Genomic DNA, 14,942 nt, shown 5'->3' on the forward strand with positions numbered 1-14,942 from the left:
AGCAGACATGCTTCTAGAAGTTCAATAACGTGTTACTCATAAACANACAAACACACAACAGACAGACAGACACACACACACAAACACCACACAAACACACACACACACACATACATACACCTGTACATACACACATATATTCAATGACACAATTCACACACACAAAAATCGTGGGATCGACAGATAAACACACACACACACAAACACACACACACAAAAACACAAACACACAAACACACACACAAACACACACACACAAACACACACACAAACACACAGAGATCGCAGGACAAAAACAAATTTAAACACAACTCAAGTGGCAATCATTCGTTTAGGCGTAGCGATGTACCAAGGTAAACATACATACACACATACATACATTCACACACACACACACACCTACATACAAACACGTACACACATACATATACATACAAACGGTTAAACACACCTACTTACACATTTTGTATACATAAATGGAAAGCACAATACACTGTGATGTAAACCTATACAGACTTTTCATGTATACATACAAACACATACATACAAACATACAGTTTTACATACACACACACACACACACACACACACACATACACAAAAAGTCTTACAGGTGCCCTTTTAGAAATGACTTCAGAGACGAAAACATTCTCATTACATACAATCTTCACGTTTTAAACATCAAATATTAAAAATAAAACTTGACAAATTTATTTAATTATCTCAATTTAATGATAATTTATTCTATTTATATATATAAATATATTTATATATTTATTCATTTATTTAGTATATTTATCGGAAAAAAAAGAAATCACACAAAATAACAGAGAATAAACAAATTGAAGAGTTAGAAGCAAAAATATTAAGCCTGCGTAAGAGAAAGCTTGCTTTGATGGTAAGAAATATTGTTAAAAATAATATCAATCCTGAAATAAATTATATGCGTAAATGTGTGCATATGCGTGTGTGTGTGTGTGCGTGTGTGTATGTATGTGTGTGTGTGTATGTGTGTTCGTGTGTGTGTGTGTACCAGTTTGTCTGTTTGCCCGTCTGTTTGTCTTCTGCGCTTGTATGTGTCATGAATAACTCTAGTAAAATATAATTGTGATTCTGAAATAAACTATAAAGATTAGTGTCGAATGTGTTTGTGTGGTTTGTGTGTTTGTTTGTTTGTGTGTATATATATATATATATATATATATATATATATATATATGTTGGCAATAAAAATATATATATATATATATATGTCTGTGTGTGTGTTGTGTGTGTGTGTGGTGTCTGTGTGTGTGGTGTCTGTGTGTGTGTGTGTGTGTGTGTGTGTGTGTGTGTGTGTGTGTGTGTGTGTGTGTGTGTGTGTGTGTCTGTGTGTGTGTGTATTTACAAACTGTTATCACAAACTAGAGGTGATACAAACAATCATTCATCCCATCAGATAGCTGATTGGAATCTATCAACATTTTTTTTTTCCCTTATTTTGTACGCTCTGGGGTCGGAACGAGCAGAATGTAATCTAAACTCTGTAGAAATGTCATTATCTTTTATTGCTAGAAGAATTACTCTGTACTAAATTTTCATGGTATACATACGAATTAGTTAATTTTGGAGAATTTTTTCTAAGATTTTCAATTATTTTTCAGTTTGTAATATTTAAAAATGAAATTGAAATGTGCTGAAAGTAGACCGAATGAACGCTGAACAATAGTTTAATGGTTAAGGTGTCGGGGCCCTGATGTTGAAGGGACCGTGTTCGAATGCAAAGAGATCCCCGACTATCACATACATAACGTGTGTGATGTGTTTAATCCCGTGCGTGTGTGTGTGCGTGTTAGTGTGCGTGTGTGTGTGCGTGTGTGTTATTTTTGTTGATGATACATACTTATGAGCAATAAACATTTTTATAACTATTAAGAAGTATTCATGGTAGTTACAAAAAAGGGGTAGGTTATAAATATTCTTTTCAATTCAACTCGTATCATCATCATCATCATCAACAGCAATCATCATCAACGACAACAACAACATTTTCGTCATCATCATCGTCATTAACATCAACATCAACAACAACATCATCATCAACAGCAACAACAACATCTTCGTCATCATCATCATTATCGTCATCAACAACAACATCATTGTTAATCAACGCCAATAAACCTTGAGAAGCAAAAACAACATTATCCTGCCCGTATAAATCACGTTTGCAAGCAATCATACATACAAACATACATACATACAAACAAACATACATACATACAAACATACATACATACAAACATACAAACATACATGCAAGTCCTAAATTTATTGCAACCTACACGACGTATTTTGAGCGTTAAGCAAACTGTATGTATTCTATTTATGACATGACGACCAAACCATTGATAATAATTTTTAATATAAATATTTGTATGTGCGTGTGCATGTGTGCTTTTGTTTCTTTTCCTCTCTCTCTTCCTTTCTTTCTCTTTCTTTCTCTCTTTTTCTCTCTTTTTCTCACTCTTTCTTTCTCTCACTTTCTCTCTTCTCTTACTTCCCATTTTTCTATCTCTTTCTCTTTTCTCTCTCTCTCTCTATTTTCTTCTTCTTTTTACTTTCACTTTTTCTGTCTTTCCTCTCTCTCTCTCTCTCTCTCTCTCTCTCTCTCTCTCTTTGTTTGTTTTCTCATTTGTTCATTCTTTCATTCGTTTGTTCATTCACTCACTCCTATAACTACATTTAAAAATAATATCTTCATAATTGAATAATATTATCAGGTTGTATTTACTTTTTTCATTTGGCCTCTGCATCATCATGAGCAATGTATCAAATCAACATCAGCATACATTGCTTACTTGTACTACACATAAAATTGTGTGTGCGTGTGTGTGTAAAAATGTGTGTAAATTTGTGTGTGTGTGTAAATGTGTGTGTGTGTATGAGTGTGTATGTGTGTGTGTTTCTGTGTGTTAGCTTGTTTTAATATAGGCCAAAGATTTCTCGAGTTATAAGGTGTAGTTTATTTGGTTAGTCTGTTGGCAATATCAAATAGCACATGCTTTTTAACAACATTACTAAGACTACTACTACTACTGCTGCTACTCTACTACTACTACTACTACTACTTCTACTACTACTACTACTGCTACTAATACTACTGCTGCTACTACTACTACTACTACTACTACTACTACTACTACTACTACTACTACTACTGCTACTAATAATGAAGCTGCTGCTACTACTACTATTACTACTACTGCTACTAATAATGAAGCTGCTACTACTACTACTACTAATGCTGAAGCTGCTGTCGCTACCACACCATCAACAACAACTACTACGACTACCGCCACACAGGTACTTCCACGTGCATACATCTCACGACCATGGCAGCCTCTGATCTACTGGTGATGTTGGTTGGGACGATTCCAGAGTGGTTCGAGTATTGTTTCAGAAAGAAATTTAAAGTAAAACAAAATTTTATCTGTTTTTATTTTAATTTCATTATTTTATTTCTTTTTCATTATTTTATTTCTTTTTCATTATTTTATTTCAATTTCATTATTTTATTTCAATTTCATTATTATTGACGTTGTTATTGTTTACAATAGGCCGATTCAAAACAACCTTGGTACCAGAAGCTGTGATAGCGGTAGTAGTAGTAGAAACAGCAATTTATTCATTCATTTGTTCGTTCGTTCGTTCGTTCATTCGTTTGTTCATTCATTTATTCACTCATCTATCCATACATTCATTCACTCATAAGTCTATAGCATAGATATAACATCAATCTATGATAACCATAACACCACACCACACAAATTAAAAATAGCTTCTGGTTATTTAGTAATAAAAACAACATTTTCAAAAAAAAAGAATTATTTGTTTATATTTCTGTAGATGAAAAACAAAAAAAATGAAAGATTTATATTAAATATTATTCATTTATTGATATGGACTTATAAAGATTTTCACTTCATAAATTTCTCTTATCAAGAATTCAGTCTTTGATAACAATGGCGAACACGTTTAGGCATTAACATAACAGGACATAACATTAACATAACATTACATAACATAGCATAACAAAGATTTTTGTCAAATAACAATTTTTTTGTTTTTCATTAGTATTTAATTGTTATTTAAATTATAAATTTCAAAAATTTCGAAATTTTGAGGAAATCGACCCAATAACGTGCAAGCTTGAGAAGTTCCTCTTTTACACATCCTGTGATGTCTCCATACTCGTTCTGGTGTTCTTCACCATCGATAGGTTTTTCATTTTTTACTCATTGTTTTAAATTTTAGCCCGAATTAATAAAGTTTTATATAATAAAATCATAAAAATTTTTATTTATTTTTATTCAGCATTCATGCCTCGACGATGTGCTGCTTTTTTATATAAATTTTTAAATTATATAATCCTCTTATATTAGTTTTTGAAAAGTTTATAAAAAAAAATATTTAAATCGAGTAAAATTTCAAAACTTCAATGATTCTATTAACTTTAAAATTGACTCAAATTGTGAGTTTCTGTAACATGCTGCAATTTTTAGTTAGCTACTTTAATCAATTAATTACATCAATCAATTAATTAATTTTAACTTAATTCAATTAATTTCCAACCCCATCAGATACATTGCAGTTTGTCATCCTCTAAGGCGAAAGTCAGTATGTACGGTGAGTCGGGCCAGGCTGTTGATATGCATCACATTCATCTTGATAGCCACAAAAAACCTCAACGTTTTTTGGACAAGAGGGCAAGACTACAAAAACCCTTCGAAAAAATGCGGCATAACTGACTTCAAGTACGAAGAGTTTGAGAAAAAAATCCGTGCCTGGATGGTTTTCGCCACAGTACACGCGCCGCCAGCCATCATCATCGTTTTCTGCAACAGTTTCATCATTAGAGCTCTCTACTCGCTGAATCAAAAAATTCCCAACAACTCATTCCACCTGCAGATGTCTCGATCTCTCGCTTCCGTCACTACCATACCGATCATTTCACAAGGAGGAGCTAGAGCTGGCAGTAAAGATTCATCACCCAGACTTCTTAGAAATGTCCTGTTAGGTGTTAAACCGAAACAGAAATCATATTCATGTGAAGACTTCCCAGAAAAAATGCTGAAAGAAAAAAGTCCCTACCTAAAGCGTAAAACCTTATCAAACCTCTCTCCCCATATAAACAGAAAACAATCGGAATTTCAAAAGGTTCCTCTGGTCTTGAACGCACCTGCAATAAACAATAGAGCCCTCGTACAGATGACGGCGATGTGTCTCAGTGCCAGTATAAGCTTTCTAGTTTTCTACACACCAACTTTGGTTTTCTACATCGGCCGAGACTGGTGGGAGAAGGAACCCTGGTACGACGGTGTCAAGAAACTAAACGTCTTCTTCATCTACGTACACCACTCCATCAATTTCATCCTCTACTGTATAGCAGGGCAACGATTTCGTAATGTGTTTGTTGACTTTTTTAAGAATTTAAAATCTAGGAAGAACGTTAAAACCATCCCGGCCAGGAGGTACAGCGATTGGAATGATTTCAGTAAAATTAACTCCACACCACCGGCTGAGAGGTTTAAAAAAGTTTACCTACAAAACATCAGCGAAGACCGCGTTTCAAGTTTTGTTCCAATGAACGGTGGCTACAGAAACGAGAAATTGAATCAAAAAATCGAACCGATCACTCCACAAAAATCAAATTAGACCATTATTTTCAAACAAAGCACGTCTCAAACAAATGTAATTAGACCGAGTGAAACGTACCGAGAATTCGTCTAGCAACTAAATAACTATTTGGACATTGTAGTAAAGAATTTTTTTTTAATGTTAAACGAATATAAACAACGGGTGTAATCTCAAAGCTGTCGCATTTTTTTGAATTTATTAAAGAAAAATTATTAATAATTAAATATATAAAATCAAATTATAATAAAAGTTATAAGACGTGTTCAATTATAACGAAATAATCAAAAAATAGTTTTCTACATTTTTAATAATAATTTCAAACAAAAATTTCTCATTTTGTCTTGTACACGTTTCTTGTAAATGCGAATGATTCAGTGTAACCTACTCTACAAAAATTATTATACAATATCGGAATGATAGAAATGATAGGATACTGAACGAAAAAGATGAAGAATCATAAACTGAGGAAAAATAAAACAAATAAAATAAATAAAAGCTCATAAATTGTTTAATAGCTCTACCGATGAACCTATGTTCTTGTTTCTTAACAGTTAGTACCCCGTTCATCATATAAAACTTTGAAAAGAATTCTAGGAAATGTATCTTTGTATGGAAAATTAGGTGTATAGGTGTGTGTGTGTGCGTGCGAGTGTGTTCGTGCGTGTGTGTTGTGTTTGTTCATGTGTGTGTGTGTGTTGTTTTATAAAACAAATGAGTCACATTTTTACAATTTTGTATTACTTATAAAAGAAATACACATATGTACAATTCAAAATAGAAAATGTATACATCGAAAATTAAAAAATATATATACAAATAATTTTTAAATCATAAAAACATCGATATAGAATCGAATATCAAATATACAATTGAAAAGTGAGATAAAAAATATAATAATTTCAAAATCGAATAAAAATCCTCAATGGATTTCGATACACCTCTTAATGCATTCTATCGTGACGCCATCCATCTCCATGAGGTCAAAATCAAACGAGGACTCTGTGACTTTCAAGTAGCCAGCCTCTTGGATTATCCCAACAACTCTCTTCAAAACATTCTTCTCGTTCATCGTCATCAAAGTTTCCTGAAGTTTCAATAATTCGCGAATTTTCTCATTCAGTTCATCTTCACTGACGTTATTTTGGTTGATGGTTGCTGTTTGTCTCAGAGACCAGTCGACGTGGTCGCGCAACTTGTCGGCCGGTAGCGTTGAGACTGTCCGTCTGTTGCGGAGGTCTCGATTGTCATGGGAGGACAGTTTTGATGTTGGTGGTGAAGATGAGGAAGACGATGACTCGATGGATTTGACAGGGATTGTCCCGTTCTTCCTCGGCCTTCCAGCCTTTCTGACAGGAAGAGCTGTTGATGAATTTATCGATTCAGAGACATTTGACGATGAAACTGATGATGAAGATGATGACAAGACCGATGATGATGATGACGATAGTTCTGTTGATGGTGACAACTCTGAAGATGTGTTGGTAGATAGTAATTTGTTGTTCTTTCTCGGCCTGCCGGGTTTCTTCTTCGCAGGAGGTTTTGAGTTTTCAAGAGTGCCTGATAGGATTGAGACCTTCTGCAGGACATTGTTGGAGACCACTGCATCGCCCAGGAACAAATAATAATCAAATGGAACGGGCTGTCGCTGGTTGTTCACTCTGAAGTGGACGACGATCGACATGCGGAAGCCTCCGTAACCACATTCAACAACCTGGAATGGCGCGCTTCTAACAACTCTTCTCGGCTTCTTGAAGGACGGATGGAGGTTGAATTCAACTTTCTCAACGAACTGATCCTGGTCAGTCCTCACGTACACAATCCAGTCGTGCGTGCATCCTTCCTTCGTTGGGAGGCTCCTCACTGCTGCCTTGTGTCCAATTTCTACGCTCACCTCAATCTGGAAACGTTTCAATTTTAATTTAAATGTTAATTTATTTATTTCAATTTTTAACAAATTTTAAAAAAATGAAAAGAAGTTATGAAAATAAAATTCAATCAAGTCTTACCTTCTGCTCAATGTTCTCGGGCAACTCAACTATTCTTGGAGCCATGATCAAAATTCTTCTCGTGGGTTTTCAAAACTTGTTTAAAGGATGTAAATAATTTTTTTTTATAAAATTTAATACTGCTGCTCTTCTATTTATATAATTAATTATTTTTTAAACTTTCACAAGATAAGAACTATCAAGTCACTAAATGTGTATTTAGATTAAACACAACTCTCACTATATATACCTTTCCTAAACTACAACAAAGACATTGACCGACACGCTTCAACACAATCAAGTTCAATAAAGTAATTAGACTCGAACCAACGAGTTAGTGCTAAATAGTTAGTCCTCACGTATTAAACACGCGCCAACTGATCGTAAAATCCTTTCAACGTAACAGCCAATAAACACCGTCTGGGGGTCAGGCCCTGTAAAGTCATTAAGACTTGTTCATTGGGGCACGAGAGCTGTTGTGTTCGTTTGGTTGAGTTTATTTTCAGTTAGATTTTAAATTTTTAGGAACTTTTTGAATGAGGATTCGATTGTTTTACATTTTGATTTGACGCTGTAGACAACGTATTAAAAGTAGTTAATTTTTAATCACCTTCAATTTTAGAAATGTCAAGAATTTTATGTTACATTTGAAATCAGTTAAGTAAGGTCATGTTATTTTTGTCATGTAATTTATACATGACATATTTATTTATGTCATGTAATTCCTAATAAAAATTTTTAAAACTTTATAACGAAAAATTTAAAATGTTTCTCTAAAACTTCCAAAAAAAAACTTAAGAGCACCCAGCAAACATCAGCTGCCCTCCCCCTCCACTGCATTCGCACCAATAAAGGGCCACACGTTGTGAGGAGGGGATAAATTTATCAGGAGGACAAATCAACCAGCACCTGTAAATGAAAACACGTGGTTGGCTGAGATCTCTCTGGCGGTCGAATCAGGTCACTGCGATAGAGGTGTCAGGCGCCTCTACCATTATACCATCACACACAAGTTTTGAATTTAATAAGATTTAAAAAAATTAAACACGAATACTTTGATATTCAAATTTACAGTTATGAGAAGTTATAGAATAAGAACATCAAATTATCATCTTTTTCTTCAAACAGTTCTCAAACGTTCGACGACCAGTCGTAAAATAGTAACGACGACAACAACAAAAACAACAACAACAACCACAACAACCACAACAGCAACAACAAACAGTCGCCAAACATCAGAGGGTGGTTGTCTTGTAATAAATTCATCACCGATGCACGTGTCATATTCTTACCCCTTTTATAATGCCATTACAAATTTTAGGGCCCGAAATGACTTTGCAGGGCCTCACCACCCAACGATGTTTATTGGCTGTTACGTTCGCAGAACTTTACGATCAACTGGCGCGTGTTTACGATGTGAAGACTAATAACTCAGCTCTACCTAGATAGTCCTAATCTCATTATTTTACAACTGCCAGCTGAATTAGCGGACGCTGACGTACGTCCTTCACATGCGATTGATCGTTTGATACTTTTTAAAAAATAAACAATACATTTACTATGATACGAAATAAACAGTAGAAACATACATTCTCAGAATTCCTTTGTTAACTGTTAAAAAAAACAACAGTTTGGTTGAGGCCATTGAAATAAAGCGTTGAATCGGCGTGGCGTGGTTATTTTACTTCATCATTTTAAGATTTAAAGTTTTTTAAATCATTTTGGAAGTCGAAGTAACGACGATTCAAAATAGAAAATTACATTAAAACTCGTTTAAAACGGGGTGAGGACGGCAAGCCAGCAAGGGGGTGCAATTGGCCGGGGTGCCTTTGCAAGCGAGCGTATTTTAAATTACTCCTATATTGAAAGTTTCTGTCTAGAAGCCTAATAAGTACTTCTAAACAAGAACAATCGCTCAAAAACTAGATAAAATATGAAAGACTCATCATTGGTTTAGAACGATCAACATTTTAATAAACATTTTGTGTTCAATCGAATCGAAATGAAAAACTGAAAACTATATCCAAGCGAGATGGTATATGTACAATCAAATGCGATATGATACAATTGATAAAATTAAATAAAACAAATTTGATATATACAAATGATACAAATGATAATGAATGACATGATATATATATATATATATATATATATATACAATTAGAAAATGAATAACTGATGTATATACAATTAATACAATTAATTAGATAATGCACAAATAACATGATATATACAATTGACATCAATAGATAAATTTTAAAATCCTCATAGATACAAATCAGGATATCATATTAGACGAGACCATTTTAGATCATCATAGACCATCTTAGACCAATGCACTGTTTAATGTTCTCAATGGTCTCATCATCGAGGAGCACGAGATCGAAGTTGTACGTGGTCTCTTGGATGTCTAAGCAACCAGCTCTGTGGATCATCTTCACGATTCTCTTCATCAGCTTCCTATCTGTTATCGACATCAAGATGTTCTGCAGTTTCATTAGCTCGTTGAGTTTGTGTCCATCAACAACTGCTGGTTTTGTGGTTGTTTGGGGAGCTTTGTTGATTCCGAATTTGTCGGCGTTGTTTATTTTGTTGTAGGTTGTTGTGTGTTTTGCGCAGTTGTGTGTGAATTTGTTGTTTTTTGTGTCATTGTTTGCACGGACAACATCATCTTCTGAGAAGTACCTGCACTCCTCCAACGATGGCTTGAATCTCAAGTGTTTCTTGCCTGGCTGGTGAGCATTAGTTGAGTTCTGGTTACATTTGGTCGGGATGTTGTTGTTGATGACATTGTTGTTGGTTGTGTTGTTTGATTTAGTTGGTGTTGAAGTGAGTTGCTCGTGCTTATTGAAAAATTCCACAAACGATGTTGTGCTGTTTATTTCCTGAGAGCTGTCGGAGGAGTATGACGATGATGATCGCGATGGAGATGGTTCTGCTGCTGATGATGATGATGTTGAGTTCGATGTTGATAATGATGGGATAGATTCTGTTGACGATGAACTAGACATTGAAGATGTTGGTGATGATGATGACGAAAAGTTTGAAGATGTTGATCTTGTTGAACGGGCTGATAGGTTTTCAAATTTGTTCACTAGTTGAGCTTCATCTGTTGGTGCACATTTCTTTGGCCTGCCGGGTTTCTTCTTCGCAGGAGGTTTTGAGTTTTCAAGAGTGCCTGATAGGATTGAGACCTTCTGCAGGACATTATTGGAGACCACTGCATCGCCCAGGAACAAATAATAATCAAATGGAACGGGCTGTCGCTGGTTGTTCACTCTGAAGTGGACGACGATCGACATGCGGAAGCCTCCGTAACCACATTCAACAACCTGGAATGGCGCGCTTTTAACAACTCTTCTCGGCTTCTTGAAGGACGGATGGAGGTTGAATTCAACTTTCTCAACGAACTGATCCTGGTCAGTCCTAACGTACACAATCCAGTCGTGCGTGCATCCTTCCTTCGTTGGGAGGCTCCTCACTGCTGCCTTGTGTCCAATTTCTACGCTAACCTCAATCTGATTGAAATTAATTTTAAATTTTTTAATGGATTGCAAGTTGAATTACAAAATAAATTTGAAAATGTTTAAAAAAAAAAAATTATTTTTATGAATGTGTAGATTTGTTTACCTTCAGCGTTTCTTCCAAGTTTCTCGATGCTTGAGACATGATAGTTAGTGGAGCCATTATTCATTAAATGAACTTTTCAATTAATTCGAAATAAAAATTTTTTTTTACTCTGGAAATCGATTTGATTAAAAATTGATATGTTTAATAATGGTAATGTTAATCAGCTGATAGCTAATGAAAAGATAGCATAAGAAATTATTTCAATTGTTTCGATTTTTGACAATTTGTGACTTCAAACAACTTATATACCATTCCGAGAGTTAGGACTCACATACTAAATAGCTAATGACCTGTCAATTAATCGAACATTAAACTATTTAACGCTGAATTTGTCTCAAATTAGTTGACGCGTGTCAATTTTTGGATCGTAAACTCTCAACAACTTAACAACTTGACAGATAATAAAACAATTGTCACTAGGTGGTTGTTTCTAATAAATTAATTAGCATTTGATTGTTGTTCTCTACCTCTTTCTCTGACTACTTCTCAACTTATTCCAAGCAACAAAACAAACTGTTTAGCCTTTTTCGCAAATATAAAAATGTTTAAAAACTACATCGATGTTCGATTTTTTCGGATATAAAATTAAAAATAAAGTGAATATAACGAGAATAAATAAACACAACATATCAAAATTTAATAATGAAAATATTTTTTAAACTATTTAGAACTCTCAGAAGTAAGACGTAAGCGCGAAACCTGGTCACAACAAAAATACGAAATGACGGCAAAATATGAAATTGTATCAAGAAGACACATTCTACAATTTAACATCCGCGAAGGCAGAATTTATAGACAGGACGACTGACGACGATGAAAAATTAGCTGAATCATCTACGTCACCTATGATGTCATCACCTCTGACGTCATCGGATATGTGGGCGATCTCATCCGAATGGCGAGGGGGGTTCAACCTCTCCTGTTGATCGTCTTCTCTGTTCATGCTTCTCAATCTTTGGTGGTAGATGAAAAATATAATTCAATTTTTGATGCAATGGTTAAATTGTTAGTGCTTTTTCAGTCTTAATTTATTCTGATTGGTTTCGTTACACACACAAACTGACACAACTCATGTGACACGCGTAAATCGAGGCACCAGACGTTGCGTATTAGCTGTGCGTGCACACATAAACTCTAAAAAAAAAAAACATAAAAATTTAAACTCTAAGTTGTGCATATATAAACTCTAAAAAAAACATAAAAATTTAAACTCTGAAACCACGCTTTGCTGAGTTTAAAATAAATATTATAAATATTTAAATATATTATAATATTTAAACGAAACAGTGAATAATTAAGGATTGTATTGAAAATTTAAAAAATGTACAACTTAAACATTTTACCAGCCTGAGACATAGTGCAGAGAGCAGTGTCAATAGGATGATGACAACAACGAGGCCGACGACTACCCCTACAACTACGTACATCTCCATCATGCCCACATCCCCTTAGGAAGAAAAATTAAAATTAAATCTTTTTAAATTATTTTTATTTATAAATTTAAGGTAATAGCGGTGGCATTTTTCTTATTAATTTTTAGTATCAACTTTTCATATCTTTGATTTTAAATTAATAAGAATTCGGAAATTAATAATTTCGTGTCAAATAATCTTTGATTGTTTTTTCTTATTTTATTTGATTTTTTTAACAAGTTTATTCCATGAAACGCATAAAAAAAAGCAAAAAATGAAAAAGGGCCCTTAAAAAGTTATCGTGAAGAAAGTTAACTCAATTATTAAGTTATTTTTCCTTTAGTTCCTATGCTTAAGTTCTGAGATGTCTTCACTATCTGCTAAACTTGGGTATTCGTGATGGCGTAGTCTCTGGCGATTTACCGGTAAATTGCATCTGACATGCCTATCAAAATGCTTTGTGTTGTTGATACTTTGTGAAAATTGAGTAATAAAAAAATTTACTTTAGTAAAAATAACCTTAGCAAACAAAATTGTTAAATATACTTAAGATTTTTGTTCGTTAGCTATGAAACTTGAAACTTTAACCCCAAATAAGTTTTCATTTTATTCAAAATTTTTTGAAATATTATTAGTTTATCCTTTGAAATGACGTTAAGTTGGTTCATTTAATGACAGTTCACTCATCTTATGTGTCTATGTACATGTGTGTGTACGTATGTGTGGTTGTGTATGTATGTATGTATATATGTGTAGTTGTATATGTTTTTTTTTCTTAAGTATATTTAACAATTTTTTTCCAAGGTTTTTTTTTGTATGTGTGGTTGCGTATGTATGTATATGTACGTATACATACATATGTATAGTTGCGTATGTATGTATATGTAGTTGCGTATGTATGTATATGTAGTTGCGTATGTATGTATGTATAGTTGCGTATGTATGTGTAACAGTTCACCTTAACAGTTCAAATAAATCGAGAAATATACAGCATTCTGTTAGCTCCATAGTTCTAATGCTATTTACAATGAATACTATACCCCATAGTAAAAGTCGCATTTGCTCTAACTACTTCATCTTCACCGTGTATTCACATGAAAAAATAGCATACTATTCACGTACAGCTTATTATTACAGATTTCATACACTAGCTAATAGCTTATAGTTAATTGGTTTTACTTAATTAATACACTAGCTGCCTTGTTTGATAGATAAACATTGTATAAGGTTAGTTACCATACACAAATACAAACACACAAACATGCATACATACATACATACATACATACATTCATACATACATACATACATGCATACATACATACATACATACATAAATACATACATACATAAATACATACATACATACATATGTACACATGAAAAGATATGGGAACGCCCTCCCCTCGATGGAATTCTTGCCAATATGCATCGAGGTTCTTGGCCCGATGGAACCCAACACCCTTAAATTTCTTAAGGAAATATGCAAAATGATCAGCGTCAGATCAGGCGACAGCAGGGAACTGTTTTTCGCAACTAACCACATTTCGTGCTTGTTGCAGCGGTTCCTGCGTGTCTGTGTGCTTGAAAATATCCAACTGAATGCCGACATGTGCAATTAACGACAAATCAAAGTGTTAATCCACTTGTTACTTGATGTTTGACGGTTCAGTGTCACTCATCATGTTTTGGTTTTAACATACATACATACATACATACATACATACATACATACATACATACATACATACATACATACATACATACATACATACATACATACATACATTCATACATACATACATACATGCATACATACATACATACATACATAAATACATACATACATAAATACATACATGTATGTATGTACACATGAAAAGATATGGGAACGCCCTCCCCTCGATGGAATTCTTGCCAATATGCATCGAGGTTCTCGGCCCGATGGAACCCAACACCCTTAAATTTCTTAAGGAAATATGCAAAATGATCAGCGTCAGATCAGGCGACAGCAGGGAACTGTTTTTCGCAACTAACCACATTTCGTGCTTGTTGCAGCGGTTCCTGCGTGTCTGTGTGCTTGAAAATATCCAACTGAATGCCGACATGTGCAATTAACGACAAATCAAAGTGTTAATCCACTTGTTACTTGATGTTTGACGGTTCAGTGTCACTCATCATGTTTTGGTTTTAACATACATACATACATACATACATACATACATACATACATACA

The 14,942-nt window shown here is 34.1% G+C and overlaps 2 protein-coding genes across 2 annotated transcripts; both read right to left on the bottom strand.

Moving 5' to 3' along the window:
• Positions 1 to 6,595: 6,595 nt before the first annotated feature.
• Positions 6,596 to 7,727, bottom strand: HELRODRAFT_176543 (hypothetical protein; the record flags this gene model as incomplete). The annotated part of the gene is made up of 2 exons (XM_009023887.1): positions 6,596 to 7,573; positions 7,683 to 7,727. The coding sequence occupies 2 exons, from the start codon at positions 7,725 to 7,727 to the stop codon at positions 6,596 to 6,598; spliced, it is 1,023 nt and encodes a 340-aa protein (XP_009022135.1).
• Positions 7,728 to 10,894: 3,167 nt separating this feature from the next.
• Positions 10,895 to 11,161, bottom strand: HELRODRAFT_83907 (hypothetical protein; the record flags this gene model as incomplete). The annotated part of the gene is made up of 1 exon (XM_009023787.1): positions 10,895 to 11,161. A coding segment is annotated over one exon (267 nt), but the record flags the coding sequence as incomplete, so codon positions are not given.
• Between the last annotated feature and the right edge of the window lie 3,781 nt (positions 11,162 to 14,942).

Source organism: Helobdella robusta (genome assembly GCF_000326865.2).
Source record: "Helobdella robusta unplaced genomic scaffold HELROscaffold_38, whole genome shotgun sequence".
Taxonomy (NCBI): Eukaryota; Metazoa; Annelida; class Clitellata; order Rhynchobdellida; family Glossiphoniidae; genus Helobdella; species Helobdella robusta.